Source organism: Gracilinanus agilis, chromosome 2 (assembly GCF_016433145.1).
Source record: "Gracilinanus agilis isolate LMUSP501 chromosome 2, AgileGrace, whole genome shotgun sequence".
Lineage (NCBI taxonomy): Eukaryota > Metazoa > Chordata > Mammalia > Didelphimorphia > Didelphidae > Gracilinanus > Gracilinanus agilis.
Genome location: NC_058131.1, coordinates 697,024,201 through 697,047,534, shown reverse-complemented (window position 1 = coordinate 697,047,534; position 23,334 = coordinate 697,024,201). Strand labels below are relative to the sequence as shown.

Below are 23,334 nucleotides of genomic sequence, written 5' to 3'. Positions count from 1 at the left end.
TTAAGTGACTTGTCCAAGTCAAAGAGTTGGTAAATCTGTGGCCAGATTGGAACTCAAGTATGCCTGCCTCCAAGCACAGCATTCTAAGAAACAGAGAGGAAGAGAGAGAGAGACGGAGGGAGTTTGGGGGGAGAAAGACAAAGACAGAGACAGAGGCAGAGATACAGAGATACAGAGAGAGACTTATAAATTAAGAGAAACTAAGAGAAAAAGAAAATGCATAAATAAAAAAGTCGGACTAAATCATTTCTAGTCACACTGAAGAAAATGAAACATTTGCATCTTTCTATGTTTACTCAATGTTGACTAGGTTTATTTGTTTGTTTTTCTCTCTTGAGTAAGTGTGTCTTCAGTACTTGATATAGCATTAATAGAATTTAAAAGAGTATAAATCTGACTAATCTTCCCAAGCAATTAAGAGAGTTAGAATATATAGCCAAATATAATTAAATATCAGAGAAGATGAATTTATGTTCTCCTTCTAACAGAGCCACATGCCAACTAAGGGGAATGAACGAACAGTAATACATATTTTCCCACACAGAAAACTTGCAAACCATGTTGTACAACCCTATCCCTATTCACTCCTGGAAGACTCCCACTTGAAAACATGTTCCTCATTTGGTTAAAGGGCATTGAGCCCAATCTCAACCTGATTCCTTAAAGTCTGATGAGTTTAGACTGGGATAACATTAACCAACTGACCAGAGAATTCTTTGTAAGGATGGATCAGGGAGCTCACATTCTACTGGGAACATATGGATAAAATGAGAATGCATAAGTAAGTGCAAGTCCATAACAATAGCAACAATGATAATCTTGAAATGCATGCTCTTTAGACTCCTGACAATTATCAGATCCAGAATTAAATTCATTATCTTTTCCCCAAAATTCTCCCCTCTTTGTAGGTTCCTCATAATTGTCCAAGTTACCACAATTCTCCTTACTTAGCCAGGCTTGCAACTTAGGTGTCATCCTTGATTGCCCATCCTCCCCCTCCCCACTCATATCAAGTCACATGTCAAGTCCTATCATTTCTACTTTCTTAACATCTTTCCTTTGCGCCTTTCTTTCCTTTGATAACGCCACCACCAGGGATTAGGACCTCATCATTTCATATAAGTGCTATTGAAATAGGGCTTTAGTTGTTCTCCTGACTCCAAGTCTCTCCCAACTCTAGTCCATCCTTTAATCTACTATCAAATTTGCCTCCCTTAAGCACATATTTGGTCTTGTTACCTCCTTCACATGATAATCTCTTAGGGCAACCTTGTTACTTTGAAGAATGAATAGAAAATCATGTTTAGGTTTTTTAAATCCTTTATAATTTGGGGGGCAGCTGCGTAGCTCAGTGGATGGAGAACCAAGCCTAGAGATGGGAGGTCCTGGGTTCAAATCTGGCCTCAGTCACTTCTCAGCTGGGTGACCCTGGGCAAGTCACTTGACCTCCATTGCCTACCCTTACCACTCTTCTGCCTACTGTGTATTGGCTCCAAGATGGAAGGTAAGGGTTTAAAAAAATCCTTTATAATTTTGCTTCTATTTCGTGGTCCCTGCAATTCATTTTCAAGCCCCCTTATTATTCTGCAAACAAAATACTTCATCTCTCAACTCCATTCTATAGGCTTATTGGCTGTCCCTCATATATAAAAGTATCTCTCTCTCTCTCTCTCTCTCTCTCTCTCTCTCTCTCTCTCCCCCCCCCCAACCCCGCCATCTCTCACCATCTCTCTGTATTTCTCTGCATCTCTGTTTCTCTGTGTGTGTCTGTTTCTCTGTCTCAGTCTCTGTGTTTCACTCCCTCTTCCTTCCTCTTTCCCTTTCTCCTTACTAATTTTAGTTTCCTGGATTCTCTGGATATTTCCAGTTTCAGGTATTCACATCTTAAACAAGAACCGTTCCAGATTGCCCTTGATACTTGCCTTGATGCCCTTGCTTTGATGGCTTCCCTTTGATTACCTCCAAATTATCTCATATATAACTTGATTGTACATTATCTTTGGGTTTTATCTACATGAAGCAAAATTAGAAAATAGAATTTCAGAGTAACCAGAATTTTAATATCTATCTAGTCTTTGATACTTTAAATATTTTTTTCCTTAAGAGACTATTCCTGATAAATGATCATTCCTGTCCTTTCATGAACATATTCACTGAGTGGGAATCCATGGTTTTCTAAGGCAGCCTATTACATTTATTGATAATTCTAATGGATTTTTAACCATATTAACCTTATAGAAAAATGAAATTTGTCTTTGTCAAAATTGCCAGAGTTATATTTCTGGAGAAGGAATAAATTTACAAAGGTGTATGGGAGGAGTATATTTTATACCCAATCTTCATAAAGCCCACATTTTGTAATAATGTATTCTCTGGCCAAAGGGGAAAGTTTACTATGGATGCATATCTAAATGTTCTGTTCGGTCCAGTGACACTGGTCTTCCAAGTGTCGCACAAATGAGAAATCGAACTCTCAATCTTTCATCTCTGAGCATTTTCTCTAACAAGCATATTCTCTCTCAGCAACTCCACCTACTTCCTTCGAGTCCCACTTTAATTCTAGTCTTTGCCCTGAGTTAGTTATTTTTATTTAATTTTTATCCTCTATGTTTATAGCTTTCTCTGTGCGTGTATATGTGTGTGTGAGCATCTACATACATCTGTATTTCTGTATGTTGTCTTCCCCATAAGATGGCAGGCTCCTTGAGGGTAGGAATTGTATTTTGCCTCTTTTTCTGTCCACAGGACTCATCGTAAAGCCTGGCGCCTAGAAAGGACTTCATGAATCTTGGTTGGTTTATTGGCTGGTTTACAGTGAAATGGGTTAAGTGATGACCAGAACAGAGATCTGACGGTGTGCTGACCACCTTTCCACGCCACTCAATTTTGTGAATCTAGATTGGCAAAATGCCAAGCCACATGGCACCTGATGTCTGATTGACAACCTGTCAGCTCTCCTTGAGCTGCGGAATAAATAACGAGTCAATAATACAATTTCTTCAAATGCCTGAGATACCTGATGTGCTACCAGCAATGCAAGATTTAAAAAAGGTCTCCATTAGGCAAACACATCATTCACTAATGTTAACGTTGCATTAAAAACAATTTCTCATCAGAATCCGGATGAGGTAGTTCTATATTTCTGGAGACGACCCCATAAATTAGATCGTTGCTGAGACCAAAGGTCTGGCTCGCTTACATTATAGCTGTGAATACTATCTCGTGTCCCTCCACCTTCTTGTTGAAGTTTTACATTCATTCATTTTTTTTTCTGAACGCTTTTTTTAACCCAGAAAACTGCATCTTGATGGGAAAACCACGTTGATCTTCCAAATATTCTCCTTCATTAAATACAATTTCCACAATCCCTTCCCAAAGACAAATAAATAAGTAAACAAAAACCAAACAAGCCAATAAGAACCTTTTCCTGTCTTTTGAGGTCTGAAATAAGGGCAGAGCAGAGCAGAGAGCTCACGGTGAGGCAGGATTCTCGGGGGTGGCCCTGGATTGAGCTGTTCCTCCTAAGACTAAGATGTCTTCCTCTCCGGCCCTCAGCTGCCTCCTCCTTAACAAGAACGAGATCCTGGTGATGGTGCTAAGACTGGCCGAGGTCCATCCCTCAATCTGGGCTTCTGCTCCACTCCTGCATATACGTGTGTGACTGGCCTGCGAGGTGCCTTTCGACCCCGCCGCCGCGAGAACCTTAGCTCGCCTCCGCCCCGGAGCTCACGGACTGTTGCCCTCGTCGCCCGTACATGGTGGAGGCGATGCTGCTGCCCCTCGGCCCTGGGCCGCCGCGATCTCCTTCCCGCTTCTCCATCCTCTTCGTGCACAGTTGCCTCTGAGTAAAGGCTGACTAATAATCGTTGCACACTCAAATGGAGAACTGTGGAATGATTTAAGTTAATTGAGTGAAAAATTCATGGCTCCCCATGGCAGCAGCCTTTTTTTTAGGGTAGCAGATTGTAATGTCAGTGAAGTGAGTTATTGCCGCCGTTTCCATATGTATGATGCCAAGATTAATGGAAATGTCACATCAGCCAGCCTGTGATGCTGCTTTCTGAGAGGACGATACAACAACAATGGAAGCCCTAATCAAGCGCCGGCGTGTCAGGCCGAGCTTTCTGGGGGCTGTACCCTCCGGTGATGGGTCGGGGAACCTCGGATCGCCAGGACCACCTTCCAGCCTCTTCTGGGGTAAAGGCTGCCTCTCTAAGTAACAAAGTCTGGCCAGAACCAGCGGAGCAGAGACTCTCCATGGTGTGAAACGGTTGGTCATGGAGGGGTTGTTGACCGACTGCAATTAGAACACGTGTGATGGCTGCCAGGCAAACACTGAAGGCACCTGCCTATGGAGACTCCACGGAAGTCAGCCCACCCTTCCCAGAGCGGAGCTCAAAGCCCCTGTGATCTTAGGTGACTCCGGGTCACTTGCTCCCATGGGTCCTCCACAGAGGGCCTCCCTCTGGCATGGAACACGTTGGGGTCAGCTGAGAGCTTTCTTTCCATCACCCTCATTTTTTGCTACATTGCTGTCTTGTCTTCATTCTCTGTCATAAATGTGCCTCGGGACGGGATTTAGGTCATTTCTTGGGACTTTTTTGTCCACTGCCGAGCTGTTTCCTCCAACAACATAAAAAAGAATAAAAGAAGGGAGCAAAGGAGAAAGGAAGGAAATGATAAAGAATATCAAACTCAGCTCAAATGAGCAGAGTTAAAATAAATTCTCCCCTTGGCCACAGTCAAAAATCTGAACACTAGCCCAGCGCCTTCCATCAGGAGACACAGGAAGCAGAACTGAGCACCGTCATCCAAGTTCTTGGGTTTTTAAGAATCATCTGTTGTGGATAATTCAGCTTATAACATAAATGACCGTCCTGGTCTTGCCTCATTTCTCTGTGATGCCATTTCTTTTTCATAAGTAAATTCCTGGCAACGTCCTACAACCTACTTAAGCCACCAAACTGCAAGAAAAAGCTTTGGGCTCTCTCCCCTCTCATCTTCTCTTTTCCCAGGGAAAAGCCACTCTGAGACCCTGCTTTCCTAGGTGGCCATCGCTCTCCTCTGAACCTCAGAACAATTTATGAAGTCTGGATTTTCTTTATAGAGAAGCATCCTATTTAACCAGCCATGACCTCCATGAGTGTGTCATTTTTTTTGTGTGTGTGTGTATGTACATTTCTGCAGGGTCACTACCCGTTTCTCATGATTCATGGAGTAGTTGGTTGGAAAAGAAATGATGTGGTGAAGGTAACCTAGAAAATTGTACTCATCATTGCTAATGATGTGAATGGAATTAGAGTTAAATTGATCAGCAGACATTTAACAAATGCCTCCTCCACGCAGGGCAACATGGGATAAGGAGAACTAAGAGTGAGAGCCTCCCTCCAGAAGCTTACGTTGTTCAAAGAGCCCATAGAAACAGAAGATCTGGGGACAATGTAATCCAGAACGAGAACCAGACACCTCTGTTGACAGCACAGGAGATGGCCACAGCAAATGAGGAAAGTCCACAAGGGGCAGCAATGGGACATAGGGAAAATATGGCCATCAACGCCAATGCCACACTGTCAGCATCAAAGAGCTTATTCCTCCTTTCTATTAACAATGGGTCAACTAACTGGAGGATAAGGACACTATGCTCAGGGACTGGCTTTGACTGTACATTTGCTTGGAGAAGACTTTTGTGTCCAAGCACAAGAGAAATGTTCTGAATCATTAAGAGAAAAAGAAAAGGAGAAACAAACAAGGGAGAATTCTCTTCTGGACGTGACCTGCACGCAGAAAGAGAATCTGGCTGCCAGAATGGACATCATCGGAACTTCAGAGGGAAGGACTCTTCCCTCAGAGTCACACTGAACAGAGCATTAAAATGATCTCTAGATTTGTAACAAATAGATTTCAAAACTTCAGAGAAATCAGAGGCTAAAATCATATGCCTCGTAGATCTCCAAGGTTAGTCATGTCAAGAGAGATGGGAACCTCTCAAAAATGAAATTATGAAGGCACTAAGAGTAATTATTCTGAGGAAGGAAAAAGGGGATGTTACCAAAAAAAAAACAAAAAACAAGTTGAATATAAAGGAAAAGCATCACCCACTTTAGATTTTACAGAGACCAGTAGAAAAGATAGAAGAAGAAAATAAAAACAATCTCCTTCTGTGAAAGTGCTCTTACCAACACACACATGAACACACAGACATACAATAAGCATGGACTCTGACAAAGAAGGTGAAGGGAACAAATGTATCCTTGCTCTCTCCTTTCCTCCCTCCCTCTCTCCTTTTCTTCCTTCCTTCCTCTTTCCTTCCCTCCCTCCTTCCTTCCTTCCTTCCTCCCCTCTCTCTTCCTTGATTCCTTCCATTATAGTGGGAAAACAGGAATGATAAGAATGGATGGACTCACAACCAGCAATTCTATACTATTCATGACAAATATGGCAAAGATGTCTGACTCTTATTTTGTATTTTATTGCCAAGGAGGAAAATTTCTGGACTAAGGGGACAGAGGACAAATAGCTGCAAGTCAGATGATAAACCATAATAGAGGAAAAGGACACCTAGATGGCCTTAAATTCAAAAGTCACTTGGCCCCAATCAGTTATATCCTTGGATGGTAACGACAAATGGCAGGTGAAATCTCTGAGCTACTGTTAATGACCTCTGAAAAGTTGTGGAGAATTAGAGAGTTATTACAGAATTGGACCCAGAGAAACATTGACCTACTTTTTAAAAAATGTCATGGAGGGGGCAGCTGGGTAGCTCAGTGGAGTGAGAGTCAGGCCTAGAGACAGGAGGTCCTAGGTTCAAACCTGGCCTCAGCCACTTCCCAGCTGTGTGACCCTGGGCAAGTCACTTGACCCCCATTGCCCACCCTTACCAATCTTCCACCTATGAGACAGTACACCAAAGTACAAGGGTTAAAAAAATGTCATGGAACGTGATTTCAATTCAATTCAAATTTACTTAAATATTTGGGGGGGGCATATAGAAAGGGAAATGGTTGTCACAAAGAGCCATCATGGTCTCATCAGCATCATTCTATTCCAGTCACCTTATTTTATATTTAAATAGGGTACACCAAAGGGTAGATTAGGGTTATGTCATGGATGTGGTTTATTTAAGTTACAGTAAAGTATTTAAAATTATCCTCATTGTAAAGATGGAAGTCTGTGGGCTAGACAAAAGTAGCATTAAATGGGCTTGAAAGCAGTTAAAATTTTAGAACCAATGAATGGTCATTATTTTTTCCATGTTGATTTCATTCTAAAAGGAAGTCAGTGGAGTACTCTGGGGTTCAGACTGTGCTGTTTTCTCTTATCACTGACTTAGATAAAGTCTATAGATGTCGATTTTATTATCAAAGTTTTAGATAGTACAAAACAAAGAATAATTTCTTGCACACTTTCTAACAATCAGGATCTAAAATAGTGGCAACAAGCTAGAAGAAGTTGCTTAATCAGATAAAATTAAATTTAATGATGGAAATATCAAGTTTAACATATGCATTTAAGAACTCAATTCCATTGCTAACAATGGGGAGGGCCTGTGAGATAGGAGTTTATCAGAAACCCAGCTGAGAATTTTAGTGGACAACAAGCTTGGTGTGCACCATGTCATGTCCCATATGATGTGGTGCTCAAGAAAGCTGATGTGATCTATGTGAGTCAGGTAAAGTGCCTGGGACTAGTGAAGTAATGGCGAAATTCTCCACCCCCCAAGGCTCATCTGGATAATTGTCTTGAGTTTAGGGTATCACCTTTTAGCCAAGGCATTGATAAACTAGGGAGAAGGACCATCAAAAATCTCTCTGAACTTGGAGTGAGGATGTTGAGCAGGAAGAAACTGAGGCTTAGTGAGGAGGACTCAGAGTCTTCCTCTAAGGATCTGAAAGTTTGTCATGTTACCGGGGACTGCCAATGGCAGAAAGAGGGGCAATGACTGGGAATAAAGACAGGAATATTTGAGCTCAATTGTCAGGGATCAAATAAACAAAATTTCCAAAAACTAAGACTAACTCAAGTTAGAAAGGCTTCCTGCTCTCTGTCTGTTTCTGTCTCTCCGTGCATCTCTTTTTCTTTCTCTGACTCTGTCTTTGTCTCTCACTCATCTGTCTTCCCCTCCCACTGAAGGTCTGTAAATAAAGTTGCATGAGAATTTATTTGATGTGTTCTAAAGTGAAGTCTAGTTCATGTATGAGCTGGAATAGATAATGGCTAGTAGATAGATCATAGCTAGAAGGATAAATACTAGAAATATAGATAGATGATACAAAGATTGATGATGCAAAAATGGGATGATAGAAATATATTATATATATATACATTTATATATATATATATATACATATATATATATGTTAGAAACATTAGAGACAAAGAAATGGAGAGAAATAAAAATTCTGCAACCAAGACAATTGTCATCAAAGAAGTTTTCCACTGTAACTGGAAAAGCTAATCCCTAAAGAGTAGGAGAGCAGGGATAGGGAGAAGGGCAGTCTATGTGGTGCATGGCATGGTGGAACCCAAGAGGGGAAGAAGATATCTGATTTCAAGCCAGCTGAAGCAAAAGGTCCTTTATAAGAGCCCTGAAGCCCAGAAGGCCCCTTTCTGATGAGACGGGGATTCAGATCTTGGCTGACAGGCCAGCAGGATGATAGCAGGTTGTAGGGAGAACAGAAACTGCAGTATTGAGCTTGGTGCTAGGAAGATTTCACTCTTAATCCTTCCTCAGATGTCAATAACTACATGTCCGTGGATGCCAACCTTGGTTTCCTTATCTGAAAAGGGGAAAAAACCCAGCACCTACTTAATACTATTATTGTAGGGCTCCAGCGAGAAAACAGAAATGAAGTCTTCCACACCCCTTAAAGCACTCTAGAGAAGCTAGTCAGGGCAGGGCATGAGGGAAAGGAATGAACCTTTAGGTGGTGCCAACTTTGTGCCAAGCTCTGTCCTGAGGTCTTTACGAATGCATAGGCAAGAAGCGATGGCGGGTGTGGATTCGGGTAAGACAAGGTGAAAGCTCACCCAGGTGGGAGAGCCTGCCCCCCCCCCCCCAGAATGGCAGAAGGACCGAAGGCACGGGCAGGTTTGGAGAGGAGCCGGAGGTTGGCTGCCAGGCCACTCTGACTGCGCGGTAACAAGTGGTCCATGACGCTGTGAGCTCTCTGTGCATTCTCCTCTTAAGGCTTCCAGAGAGGACGACTAATCATCAGTGGCTGCTGGTTGCTTTCCTTTGTTTTGTTTGTTATCGTTCCGCACAATCTGGGAATCAGTAGATGTTCGCTTCAGAGTCTTGGTCGAGGCTCCTTGGCTGCCGGTCGTTAATGACGTCTTATTATCCGGCCATTTTGGCAGTCAGGTTTCCCTGCGGCCCATTTTTGGAGGGCCTGGATAGAAGCAGGCTCTGGTATCTTTTCCAGGGATGAGTTAGAGTCTCTCTCTTTGGAAGACAGCAAAAGTGAAGGGATAAATAGCTTCTCATACTGATTAACAGAGAAGAGGAGACAGGAAAAATCTGCTTTCTCTCTCCTTCCGTCACCCCTCGTGTCAACTTCCCTGTAGGATGAGATCCCTGTTTGGGGGATGATGATCGACCTACCAGCCAAAGCCCCAGAACCTCCCTCACACTCTGTGCCTAGAACTGTGGCCAGTTGTACCATGCATTGACCAGAGAAGAGAAAAAAAATAACAAACAAACAAACCTTCGGAAAACCATCGAGGGCCTCTTTGCCAAGACAGCATTTTCACCCGATGCTAGTGATTACAGTCTTTGCTTGCTAAATTAGACCCTCTTCTAGCTGTGTCCTGGGCTTTGAGGCTTTCAAGCTAGATTCTCTATAATAACCTTTTTGTCCCCCTCTGACTCAGAATTGCCACACTATAGAAGGTATCATTAAAACCCAGAGCCTGCGGATCCCCTAAAGGAAGGTGCTCGGAGCAGGCCATCCCTCACATTCTGAATTCCCCTGGGAAGATACGCAATATCTAACTGACTGTCCTTTAATTAAAATCCACCTGGTAAATCTTCCCCCCAATCTCCACGGAACTACACCCCGTTTCTGTTTAAGGCCTGAGACACTGGCTGCCCGTCTCGGACGCAGCCTTCCCTGGCATGTTTTCCAGAAATGACAGCCTGGAAAAGCAAACCCTCCACTACCGGGGGCCAGAAGAGCTTTACAGCAAACCCTTATTTTTCCCTTTCTGAGAAGCATCAGCGCCCTGCAGAATGCTGTTCACAGCAGCCTTGTGACACTTTCCTCGCGGCTCTCTCGTCGTGGCCCTCGCCAAACCCTTTTCTAGGAGACAAAGCACACTGACAGGCAATGGGACAGCGCATGTGTTCGCGAGTTTTAGAATGTGCTTACCAAGGCGATCCTGGGACGGGCGTGGATGCCACGGGTTTATTGCCTTTGGGTGAGCTCGCGTCTCCGTTTATTAGCAGAGAAGGGTCCTTTACACAGAAACAGAACGATATTGGTAAAGACGAGAAATCAACAGAGAAACAAGCGATGCTTTGCCCGAAGAATAATGCCACGATCCCACAGAACAGGCTAAAGTAAAGCAAATCGTGGCTCTCAGCCCAGTCACGGCCATTGGAAAGTGTAACCCGTCAGGGATGCCCCCCACATCCCTGTGCCAGCACCTCGTGGGCATCCCAGCTAAAGGGACTCAGCTTATCCCCGTGAGTTATCTGGACTGGCCGGCTACCTCAGGAAGGTTTCCCTGGAAATGGAGAAAGACATGGCGAGGCTGGAACTCTTTGGGGACTTCCTGATGTTTTCAGAACAAAAAGTAACTTGTCATTCGGCCCCAGAAGGACATGGGCTTGGTGACCCGGGAAATGAGGCTGGCGGCAGTGCTGAGAACATACACTCCCCTCGGAAGCAGCCGAGCTTTTGTAACATGAGTGTGCAAAGAGGGGAGAAATGGCTCTGGAGTTACCTCCCTGAGAAACAAAGTGGAGGCCCCACTCCAAAAGCCAACAGATTGAAGGCATAGAGGAAGCCAAACAGAAAGCCAGGCCAGACCCCAAATCTCATTAGTCAGGCAGGGGCTCCAACCAGGAGGATTCCCTCCCGCCTGCCAGCCCTTCAGCAGAACCCTGAAAGGAGGGTTGATTTCTGGGGAACCTCTAAAGCAGGACCAGACTAAGAAATGGGAACTGGCAAAGGAAGGCCACCGAAATGGATCCCGTCTGTCCCACCATCTTGGCTCTGAAAGGAACCAGGAACAACTCAATGAGTGATTTCTTCTAGGTCTCTGTATTTTATTTCAAGGCTAAAATGAACTACTAAGTTAACATCAAAGGGCAGGCGTGGAGGAAAAGGAAAGGAGTCTTTGACAATGAGTGCGGACAGACGGGAAGAATCTGGTGTTGTTATTAGCTTAGAAAGTCCCTTTAACAATCGGGTTTCTTTTCTCATTTACATGTTCTATAAATGATTCTGTAGCCCAGAGAATATGAAAGGTCCACTGAGTACAATTTCCCCATTTCGTTTTTAATGTATTTAACTTTCTAGATGAGATAAAGGAGTGACTTTCCATCCGACGGGTCATTCGGGGTTTTTAAGATTAAAGGAAATATTTGTTTCCATTTTTTTATTATGCTGGAAATAGTCTAAGTTCCTAGTGAGAACCTGGAGAATAGGAATAAAAGAAGGGAAAAACCACAACCACCAATAAAGGCAGTCAGCCACGTGTCTAGCTTAGCCTAAGTACCTACAATCACCTCTGAAAACAAGTTTATTTTACAAAAAGGACAACGAGGGTGTAACAGAGAAAGAGCTAGTGGTCCTGTGCCCAGAGGATCAGGTCAGTGTCTGGAAGACCATCCTCAGACCCTGATTAGCTAGGTGACCTGGGGGAAATTGGGGAAATTGCTTACCTTGTCTTTGCCTTAGTTTCCTTGGCTATAAAATGGGGGTGTTAAATGGCACCTACTTCCCAGGGTTGTCAAATGAGATAGTATTTGTCATAGCATTTAGCACAGTGCCTGGCACCTAATAAAGGTGCTCTATAAATATAAATGCTTGTTCCCTCCCTGCCTTCCTCATACACAGCTTAGGAAGGTACAAATAGCGAAGGGGGATTAGGAAGTTTATTATTTAAGTATATATGGTAGGAGGCGATGCATGGAAGGTCTTTTTTGGCTGGCTGTAATTTTATGTTGTTTCAACATATTGGTAATAAAAGTGGTTAAACTCACTATCAAAATACTGCTCCATTAAGAAGTAATAAAAGTCTTCCAGAATACAATGAACATGAAATTATTTATTAAAAGCATGAGAAAGGTTATTTGCTTTAATTAACATGGGATGCGGGGATAGATGTTCATTCATCACTTCTAGAGAAATCACCCATTAGAGAGAGAGAGAGAAAGAGAGAGAGAAAGGGGGTAATTTGCCTTAATGTTTGTGATCAATGTCTGTCCTTTAACATCAACATTAATGATCTGGAAGAGATAAAGTAGGCAGTAATTATGGGCCCAAATGATGCTAAATTGGGGATGTGTATGAATACCAGTGAGAGTAGAAATATTTGTGAAGTGGATTGGAAAAGGGAAATATGGATAGAAAAGTATATAAATTTGGGAAGGAAAAAATGAAGTCAGAACAGAAAAAAAGTGGAAGGAGAAGGGACAGATTAAAACAGATGCAATGTTGCCTGGGATCCAAATAAGATGATTAAAATATTTCCTTTGGATTTCAGGAAGGAGGCTGGTACTTATTGCTTTACTTTATTTTTCTGAAAAGAAGGGGAGGAGATTCTAAACTCTTCTGAAATACTTAGAAGTAAGAAATTCAAATTGAATTCTAAGAATGTCCATTCGCAAAAGGGTAAATTAGAAGAGCGATCATAAAGTGCTATAAGTGTGGCAGATCTATTCCTCCTCTTCTTTCTCTTCTCCCTCCTCCTGTGCCTTTTTTCCTCTTCTTGACTTGTTGGCCATTTGGTTGCCCTTATCCTTACTTAGTGAGGCTGGCCCTTGAAGAGGAGCGAGTCTTATGTTCAGAGCATCCTTAAAGTCTTTCCTAGGGTCCGGTCCACTCAGAGAGTGCACACCGCTCCTCTGGCTCCTAAGAAGCCAGTTCTTCTCCAGAGGGAGCAGAATTAGGAGTAATGGGTGCAGATTTCAGACAGGAAAATCATGAAGAAAATATGTGCGTCTGTTGGGGAATGTTCCTAATAATTAGAGCTGCCCTAAGGTGAGATGGAACAATAGTTTAGGTGAATTGTAACAGGCAGGTAGGTGACTTAGTGGATAAAGCACTGGGAATGGAGTCAGGAAGTTCTGAATTCAAATTCAAGCTCAGACAGGTACTAGTCATGTGATCCTAGGCAAGTCACTGAACCTTTTTAACTTGTTTTCCTCATCTGTAAAGTAAGAATAATAATAGTACATAATTTGCAGGTTTGTTTGTGAGGATCAAATGAGATAATACATGTAAACCATTTCACACAATTTCTGGTGCAAAGGAAGCACCATATAAATTTGAGCAAGTCTTAGCTATTAGAAAGACATCTTGTCTACCTCCAGGTAGGAAGAGATGGCCCCTAAAGTGCCTCGGACTGTGAGGGAAGAATGAAGGCTCTGGGCTCTCTCTCTGAATCTGGGACCCAATCATGCTTGTTCACCCATGCCTAGGGGCCACTGAAGGGCTGGAACTAAATTCCAGGTGATTGCCTTAATCAGGTTCTATGCCAGAGAGCCCAAACCAAATTTGTGAGGTTCTAGGCTTGTTCTCATTGCTTGTGTCCCATTATCAATATTTTGGGAGCCAGAAAACTTCATTCATTTTTCCTGACACAGCCTTACATTCCTAAATCATCTTGGTCCCCCATCCATGGCCATCCATGTGTTTAACATTGGGATTCTTGCTCTGAAAAAGGGAGGTCACTGGTAAATGCTTTCGGGTTTATTTTGATTGGTTGATTTCTTTTTTCATTCATTCATTCCCTTTTTTATCTATCTATGTATTTATTTTACCAAAGTCAGAGAGGAAACTTTTTTTAAGAGTGGGAATCTCATGGCTCTACCATCTAGGAATTCAATATTCTCAATAAAATGAAGTTCAAACTGAAGAATTTGAAAACAAACCTTGTCATTGCAGTCTTGAGCTTGAAGTTGCCTTTCTGTGTGTAATATCAGCGTTGGGGGACAAGAGGATCTTCCCGACTCTTTGCCTTTATCTGCGAAGGGACAACAATGCCATTATGAAGGGCCCAGACATGTTTGATTCCATTTATATTAACTACCTACTTGCAGACCATGTTCCTGAAGGTAAACACTGCTGCCTCAGCGCCGGCCATCCTTCCCACCTCTTCTTGGACTCTGCCTTGGAAGAACCCTGGGATCTGCCTTTAGCTTACCTGAATTTCATCTCCAGGTTAGGGGCTCTAAACCAAGCCTCTCCTCTTCCTTATTTTCCTGGGCTTCTTTCTGTCTTATTTTTCCTAATTAGAATGCAAACTCATCTTCTCATCGTTCTGGCATTCTCTAAGTGCTTCATAAATCATAGGGCTAATTACTTAGCTTATATGTGATACAAAAGCTCCTCCGATTATTTGGGTTTTATAATCCACGTAGAATGTCATCCCTTGGAGAGGAAGCAGACATCCTATTTCCAGGACAGAATTGGTTTGGTTTCTTTTGCTCAGAGGGGGCATGATGGCATGGTAGAAAGAGCAGAGTCCTTATAGCACGTAAGCTTTCAGCTCCTCGATTCCCTCATTTCAAACCCGAGGACGTTCCCTCCCACTTTAACGTGTCATATTCTTACTACAGACACATTCAATAGGCAAAATCACAACTATGCACTGGAAATATACTTTTTTATATGAAAAAGAGAAACTTTTCAACATCAAGAACTTGGATGAAGTTAGCTACATGGTCATAGCCAAAACCTTAGGCGAAGGAGTCAAGAAAATGGTACTTGTTCATTTCCTGGGGTCCTCCTTAACGTGGCACTATGGCACTTCAACGCAGCATTAACCCACTAAAGAGGAACTTGCTTTTTTTTTTTTTAAACTCAAATGTCAAGGCCTGGACCAGGCTCCCACGAGGGAGTGTTTTACTGAAAGTGTTGAATTCTCTTCAGGATGTCTCTCTCCCTCCAGCTGAAGCCAGGAAACAAGAGAAGCTGCAGCTAGATGGAACCCACACATTGCCTTGAGCAAAGTGAGCCTTCCTGATGAATTGGTCTAATTCTGTGTCCAAAGGCAACAAGAAAAAAATTCTCCAAAACTTGGCAATCATCAATTATACATTTGTCTTAAATGCTGTCCAAAGAACATCATGCAGTGGACACACAGACATCAATTACAGAGGGTGAAGAGGAAAGAAATGCACTGAAGAATTAATCCAAGATACTTCAAGGGAAATCAATACAAACTTTAACATTTGGTACATTCAATGAAGAAGTAGGCTTAAAAGAGGACAACAGAAACACTAGTGGGAGATGTAGTTCAGGAATCAAAAGCCAATCTAAAAGAGAGATGAAAAGACTGTGCGCTAGACAAAGTCAATGCCTCTAGAGCACAGAAGCTTCCTTTGAGAAAGGAGTGAAGAGAAGGAACAAGCCATAGTGAAGACGTAGGCATGGACCAGTGAATGCAGGCAAATTCACCCGCATGTAGCAGGACCCAATCCAGACCATGCCTCACTTCCATCCAATTGCCCCCTTGAGCTGCCTTGCTATCTTCTCTCCGCCTGCCCCACTTCATCTTTTCATCTCTAGCTCTGGTCATGATGGTCAAATCAACACCATCCTACTTCTGGAACAGCCATATAAATTGATTGTCCTAAGGTTCCACTCACCAAACTCATGATTCCATGGACAAAAAATTACCTTTCCCTTGACGCTATTCCCTTTCTGTGTCTTACCTTGAGATTAGAAGCTGTTGTACTTTGGCATGTGTGTTCCTAGCACTTAAAATGTCTTTCCTATTCACCATCTGCAATTGATGTCTGTGTGTCCACTGCATGATGCTCTTTGGACAGCATTTTAGACAAAGGTACAATGGATGACTGCCAAGTTTTTGAGAATTTTTTTTTTCTTTTTGTCTTTGGACACAGACACTGTTGTCGGAAGCAATGTTGGTGCTAAATCATGTATTTGTTTTCTTTCATTCATTTCATTCATTTATTCTTTCATTTATCCATACATAATAACACAAATAAAAACAATTTACATTTTAAGACAAGAAATAACAGGCTATAATCACAGGAGGCCATATTTCCATCAGTTGCCTCTATAATAAGAAAAATAACTTGTTCCAGCAAGGATCAAAACCACCAACAGCAAAATAGACTCCTCCCCACTACATCTACACAACATCTACATCTACATCCACATCTACATCAATGTATCTATCTCAGAAAAAGTGAGGCGAGTCCTGATATTCAATAAATGTTGACAATGAAAATGGAAAAGGGGTGAAGAACAGACATTGACCTCAATTATATCCATTCCTTGAGACAGTTTATCTGGTACAATTCAAAAATGCCTAAAAAATGGTCACAGCCATGAAGTGCTCCATTTTCCAGGCTAATCCAAGGCTTGGCAGACAAAAGCAATTTGGGCAGAGAATACAAACTGATTGAAGAATTGTAGAGAAAACATGAGTTATGACACTTCCTAGATCAATGAGAAGCCATGGAGTAAAATCCAACATTATAGAAAGCTGGACAAATGGTCCAACTTAATGAGTGTATCCTGAGGACATTTTAGATTCTGACAATCTATAGCATTGAACCAAATCAAGTGATTTCATAGGAATCAGGCTAACATTTTCCATGAGTTGCAAAATTCAACAACATAAGTGAAGGATCAGTAATACAAAGTTAGCCAGAAATTTGGCTGATAAAAATGTTGAGATTTTAACAGATCACAAACACAATATTGGTCAAGTGTGGTATCTGGTAACTAATAATTCAAATATGATTTTAAGCTTCATTAAGAATGGTAACTTCGGGGGCAGCTGGGTGGCTCAGTGGATGGAGAGCTAGGCCTAGAGATGGGAGGTCCTGGGTTCAAATCTGGCCTCAGACACTTCCGAGCTGTGTGACCCTGGGCAAGTCACTCAACTCCCATTGCCTAGCACTTACTACTCTTCTGCCTTGGAGCCAATACACAGTAGTGATTCCAAGATGGAAGGTGAGGGGTTAAGAAAAATGGTAACTCCCAGAAATAAGGAAACAATAGGGGCATCAAACCCAACCCTACTCAGGTGACATCTAGATTGTGATACACAGTCCTAAGCAGGGTGCTTTAGGAAGGACACTAAAGCTGGAGACCAGTCAGAAGAGAGCACTGTGGCTAACGAACATCCTAGAGTACGTGTAACAGGAAGATCATTAGAAGGACCTGGGCATGTTTTGATAAGAGAAGATTTTGGAGAACTATAAGGGGAGTCTTCAAGCGTTTGAAGAGCTGCCATGTGGAAGAGATAGCAGGCATCCAACTTGGCCCTAAAGTGCACCACTAGAAACAATCATGGACATTACAAATAGAAATCAGGATTGGAGTAAAAGAAAGAAAGCAAAACTCCAAAATAATTAGAAGTTGCTAAATTTGTAATGAGCCATTTTGGGAGACTTGGAGTTGTGCTTCTTTGGAGGAGGTCCGTGAGAAAAGGTCCACTGGACATGTTTTGAGGTTCAAGAGGAATAACTGTCCCAAATGAAATTTTTCCAGTCCTTCCCAACTGAAATTTTGTGATTCAGTGAAAGAATGCAAACCCAATGAGAAAAAATGGAAAATGACATTAAAGATCTTGAGAACAAACGTTGTTTTTCAATGACGGTGGAGTCATCGTATTTACTCTGTAGTCTCAGGTTCTATATGAAGAAGGGGAAACAACCCAACAGAACACTACCAACATTAGTGGATCTAGGCCAGGTATAAACATCGGCTTCTCTGGTTCCTAGAAAACACAATCTTTAATGAGAACTGAGGCATCCGTTTCTATCATGACTGAAAGAGCGAAGGACACCCAATAGTGAGAAAAAAGTCAACCTCCTTTCTAGCAAAGGAATAGGGAAAAAAGCAATAATAACTGCTAACTTACTTGTCTGCTATTCCATCGCTACAAAATCATTAGGAGAACTGAAGGAATCCTCTAAGAACCTGTGATCAGGGCAGGAGGAGGTTTTCACAAATGCTATTCTGGGAAGAGCCTGCTGTTGTGACCATCGCCAAGAGCTGGGAGGGGTAAAGAGCCCAGGAGCGCACGTTGCTTGGCTTTCACGAGCTCTCACAAACGAAATAGAAGGAAGCTGTGAGTCGGGATGCAGCATCCGGCTCGCCTTCCACAAGGTGTATCCCCTGCGCAGGACTAGTCCTCGGAAGATGGGACGACAGGCCTAACGGCTGTAAAGTGCCGAGGACAGCAGCCAGGCGTCCCTTGAAGAAAGCGTTTGCTTTCACCCCGAAGGCTGTCCTAAGGCAGAATCCAAAAGGAAATGCAATTCCCTACACACAGGAAAGCTCTCCCGACATTCCTCCTCATGGATGACCCGGTACTGATTAGACCAAGACCTGAAACACTTCAGAACATTTCTCAGAAGACTCTGTCTGAATCCCCTTTGGGTTGGGGACCCCTGGAGGAAGAAGGCCCATTCTTTAGACTCTGATCTGTAGTTGGATGGAGAATCCCAGAGCTGACGCTTCTCTAGTCATCTTAGGGAGTCGCTCGTCATGGATGACGAGCTCAGGAGGCCACGCAGACTGCTCTTCAGGCCCTTCTCAGTCATGTCTGGCTCTTCGCGACTCCATTTGGGGTTTCTGTTCCAAAGATAGCAGCCTGGTTTGCCTTTTCCTTCTCCAGAACCTTTCAGAGACGAGGAAACTAAGGCTCCGAGGCTCAGGCCTTTAGCCCAGGCCCACACAGAGAGAAGGTGTGAGAGGCCAGACTTAAACTCAGGCAGATGCCTCTGACGGACTCTGGGCCTGGAATATCCACGCCCCCACCTAACTGTCCCTAGAAGGACGAGAGTGGGATGGATGATATTTGGGGATCGTGTCGGTCCTGTGAATGATCCCAAACGTCTGCCTAGTTTCCCGTGCCCTGAGAACTCTGGGGGAGCAGAGAGCCTTGGGGTGTGGGCTTCACAGGAGGGCCGGAGCTGAGCCCTAAAGGACGTCCTCGGGGAGATGCGTGATGGGCACGGCGAGGGCCCGCTGGGTGTCAGAGGGAAGAGCAGGCCACCACACTTCTCTAGAGGTCTTTGGAGACAAGAGAAGGAAGAGGGGGAAGGTGATCGGCCACATTTGGGGGGTCTGCTAACATTGAGGAGCTCACAGACCATCCAATATCACATTCTAATCCTTAAAATGAATGCCTGCTTGGAAAGGAGAAACTAAGCCGACCACCATCTCACTCTTGGCCTGGGCCTCCGGAGACCCTAATGAAGAGAGTTCTCCATGATAAAACACCCTTTTTCAGGTAGAAAAGAGAACTCGCTCTACAGCCCCCCCCCCATCTTAGGAGTCATCTAGGAGAATCCCCTGTTCCCACAGGCTGCTCATAGTCACACATGGGCCTGGGACTGAGGCCTTCCTGGAGAGGGTCAGCTCTATCCACAACGCCACAGAAATATTGGTACTCAGAAATCCATGTGGCACAGACCTAGAAGGACCCCCTGGCACGATGGGCAGAAAGCTGCCTGTGGGGTCTTGAAGGCCCCACTTTCTGGGTGACTGAAGATCTGCGTCACTGATGACCCCAACGACTCGCTTAGACCAGAAAGTCCAGCCGAGTTGCTGTCCCCCCTGGGGTGGGGGTGGGGGCCCCCGCAACGACAAAGGGAACAGTCAATGTTGATCAAGCACCTGCTCTCTGGGCCCCCAACCCTCTTTAGATTTGCTTGTGATATAAATATGGGCACTTACACTCATCCCAAACACACCTTCCCTCACGGGAATCCCTGATGGGCCCCAGAAACATGTGTAGCATTCCAGGAATCTTTGCCCTTAATAGACACTAATATAGTCCACAGATGGGGAGGCCATTGTTGAGGGCGAGTCGAAGCACGGTGAGGCTTCTCTGCCCACGGTAGGCTCCAGCCTGGCTTGGTCCAGTGAGGCCGTGCCAACGGTGCCACTTGCTGAGGGACGCTTGTGCCTCGCCTGCACCTTTCCACACTCATAGCCTCTGCTCTGAGCTGCCCTCCACACCCAGCTAATGCTGCCATGAAAGAGTCCCTGGAGTAGAAAGAGAAAATGTTTCAAGAAAGAGAAAATCAACGGCCTGGACGACATTGATACGAAAGGACAGAAGCAAGCAAGGCTGGTGCCTAAAACGCCCCCTGCGAGGAGCTGACAGGATGCTCAGATGCTCTCAGGGAGGTTTATCAATGGGTCAGTGCCAGCACCCTGACCCGAAGGGCCTCCAGAGGACTCCCCACCTGTCTGCCTCATGGTCCCGCTCAGAGAGCTGGGAAACGGGGGAAAGGCCCACCGGAGACTGGAGAGGACGCGTGGAAGCTTCGTGGAGAAGATAGACTTGTCAGTGGGTCAGCAAGTATTTATTTCACACTCACAGGAAATCCTGCCGCCAGAGAGGAGATTCGGGAGGAAGGAGAGAAGGAAAGTTAATGTCAGAGTTAGTCTGAGGTTCGGGCCTGGGATGGTGATCTCCGGTGATGCTGGGGAGAGGTCAGGGGTTGGTCCCTTCAGGACTCCTACTGTAAGCTATGTGGCTGGGAAAGGACATGAGCTGTGTGCCTCAGTTTCCTTATCTGTAAAATGATCTGGAGAAAGAAATGGCAAGCACTCTGGTATTTTTGCTGAGAAAACTCCAAATGGCTTAAAGAAGAGTCAGACATGACTGAAATAACTGGACAACAAAACGTACATGGAACAAAGTAGAAGAAAGAGGGGGGAAATGAAACCAAACGATAAAACAACAAAAAGATGCGATCGCTCCCTATTTTGGACTTGTCATTCAGGTATAAAGTTCACACACTGGATTTTCCCATCCACACAACGATTCCTTACAGAGGACCTCTTCCTTTGAGCAAGAGACATGAGTATAAGTAAATGGTACCCAGCTCTCAGTCCTTACCATGCTCCCCATTTCATGAGGCCTTCAATAAATTGGTTTATCACTTTGATGATTCAGGACTGAGTCATTGTTATGTAGCATCACAAGATGTAGAGCTGAAAGGGGCCCTGGAGACCATCTAACGAGCAGCTCCTATTTATATAACCCTTTAAGGTTTTCGAGGCCTTGAGATCATGTATCACTGGTTAGCCCCACAACAGCCCCTTAAGATGTCGTCTACTTATTATTAAACCCATTTTATAGATGAGGGAAAGAGAGGTCAACAAAAGCCATTCCCAGAATCATATCGTCATTAAGGGGTAATGACAGGATCTGAACTCACGTGTCTCTGGACTTCACGTGCTACTTTCACTTCACTTCATTGCCTCCTGACATCTAAAGTCTTCATCGCATGATAGGAAACTGCGACTGAGAGGGAGAAGTTGTTTTCTGGAGAAATCAGTAGCAAAGAAAGGCGGAAGGGCTCTGAAATCCAGGAGCTGCCATCACAATAGAGTATCAAGGGCTCATTTCACCTTCTCTGCCTCTACTTCCTTCGAGTCATCATTCTGACACATGTCAATAATATCAAACACGTCAAAACCAAGGATGGCTCTTTGGGGCTTGAGTTAAATTATATCTCTTGCTCCTGAACAAAAGTGACCAAGGCTACATTCCCAGACACATTCTGCTCCCTGACAGATACCTGGGAGGCATGAACACACCTCACCCTCCCATGCCAAACTCCAAACTCGCTCTGCTAGTTGGACTGCTGCGGGGAGGAGGCTGTGCAAGTCACTCAGATGGGGCTGGTCAAAGAAACATCTTGGCCTGTGCTTCCCTTCTTAGTCTCTGCCCTCCCAGCCTTTGTCTTCACCCCATTCTTTTATCTATTTTCATGCAGAAATGGGATGGGCTTCCGTCCAAGGAAAAAGAAAAGGGAAGCCCCTAGATAGGGCACATTAACCCATAAAGCACTAATAGGAGCCAACAGAGCAGCAAAGAACATGTTGACTGATTATCAGAGATTGCAGTGAGCCAGTCACCATCCGGCACTTGCCCAAACCTATCTCTTTGTAAGATGGATAGGCTGATGGAGAGTCCAACAGTCTCTGTTTCTGCCTCCCTCGTGTGTGGCCTGGATTAAGCTGGATCATCAGAAAGCTGGGAAAGTAGACCAGATTCTCTCTGCTCCCAACACAAATGCCTTCGCAAACCTAGATTTAATGTTATGCTTTCAGCACTTACAGAGGGGTCGATAGAAATAAAAAATCCATTGAAGAATTCCTACAGCTTGTGTAAAGTCGTACTTGAAAACATGACCTATTATGCTGACCAATGTCCATTAGAGAAGGAGCTCTGAGAGGTCCGAGCAAGGGAAATGCTCATCCTTGTACTAGATTAGGACAGCCGGTAACCCACCCCACCCCATGTAACTTAATCCAAGAAACGACTGTTGAGCATCTCCAAACATTGGACGTTGAGGTTACCAGGAGACGTTGGGAAATAAGCTCTTCCAGCAAGGACTTGTATTCTGCTGGGGATGAGATCAGGAGTGGAGAAGAACACGCCATGCTTGTCTCTACATCCTGGCGATCTGAGAGCTGAAATTGGACTTCCCATTTCCCGTATTGGCTTGCTAAAAGCTTGCCTGTCTTGGGCAAACACCATTCGGGCTCCCTGTTGAGGATCTCCTTCCTCAGCCCCCTTCCTCCACGCCATTTCCAGGCTTGGTGTCTGGGTTGTCTTCTCCACGTAGATGGTAAGCTGCGGGAGGTCAGGAACCAAACGGTTTCCTTTTTCACAGTTGTATCCCAGGGCTCCACCCGGCACATGGTCGACACTCAACAAGTCTTTGTTGGCTGACAAGGAATGACATGGAAAAACGAAGCCCCCCCCCAGATTCCCGTTCCAAGCACGGCTCACCTTCTTCTGACGGACGCTTTACCAGCCTCAAGTTTCGAGCTTCTTTCTAGCCTTCCTTTGGAAGCCAGCCAAATGGAAAACAACAACAACAAAGAAGTGCATTTAGCAGAAGTTCCATCCCCCGTTTGTCAAAATTGCCCATCATTTCAAATAAACAGAAGGCGGCATATGCTTCCTGTCTTCGAAGGTTGGTGCTCTGCTGAAATGCAATAAACAAAGAATTAACCCTCATTCCCTGCCGCCTGCTTTCCCAGGCGATGGAGCTAATCACGAGTGGGCAAGGCGAGTCGGGGAGCTGCCTCGGACCTCGGGGAGCTGCCTCGGACCTCGGGGAGCTGCCTCGGACCTCGGGGAGCTGCC

At 44.2% G+C, this 23,334-nt stretch overlaps 1 protein-coding gene across 1 annotated transcript in view; it reads right to left on the bottom strand.

Annotated features, from left to right (window-relative positions):
- The window catches only part of TCERG1L (transcription elongation regulator 1 like), a 341,385-nt gene that overhangs the window by 99,665 nt on the left and 218,386 nt on the right, over positions 1–23,334 (bottom strand). The window contains exons 6-7 of the mRNA XM_044662931.1: positions 14,102–14,193; positions 10,368–10,453 (exon numbers count right to left, since the gene is read on the bottom strand). Of these exons, the coding sequence (XP_044518866.1) occupies positions 10,368–10,453; positions 14,102–14,193 (178 nt within the window). The remainder of the gene's footprint in view (positions 1–10,367; positions 10,454–14,101; positions 14,194–23,334) is intronic.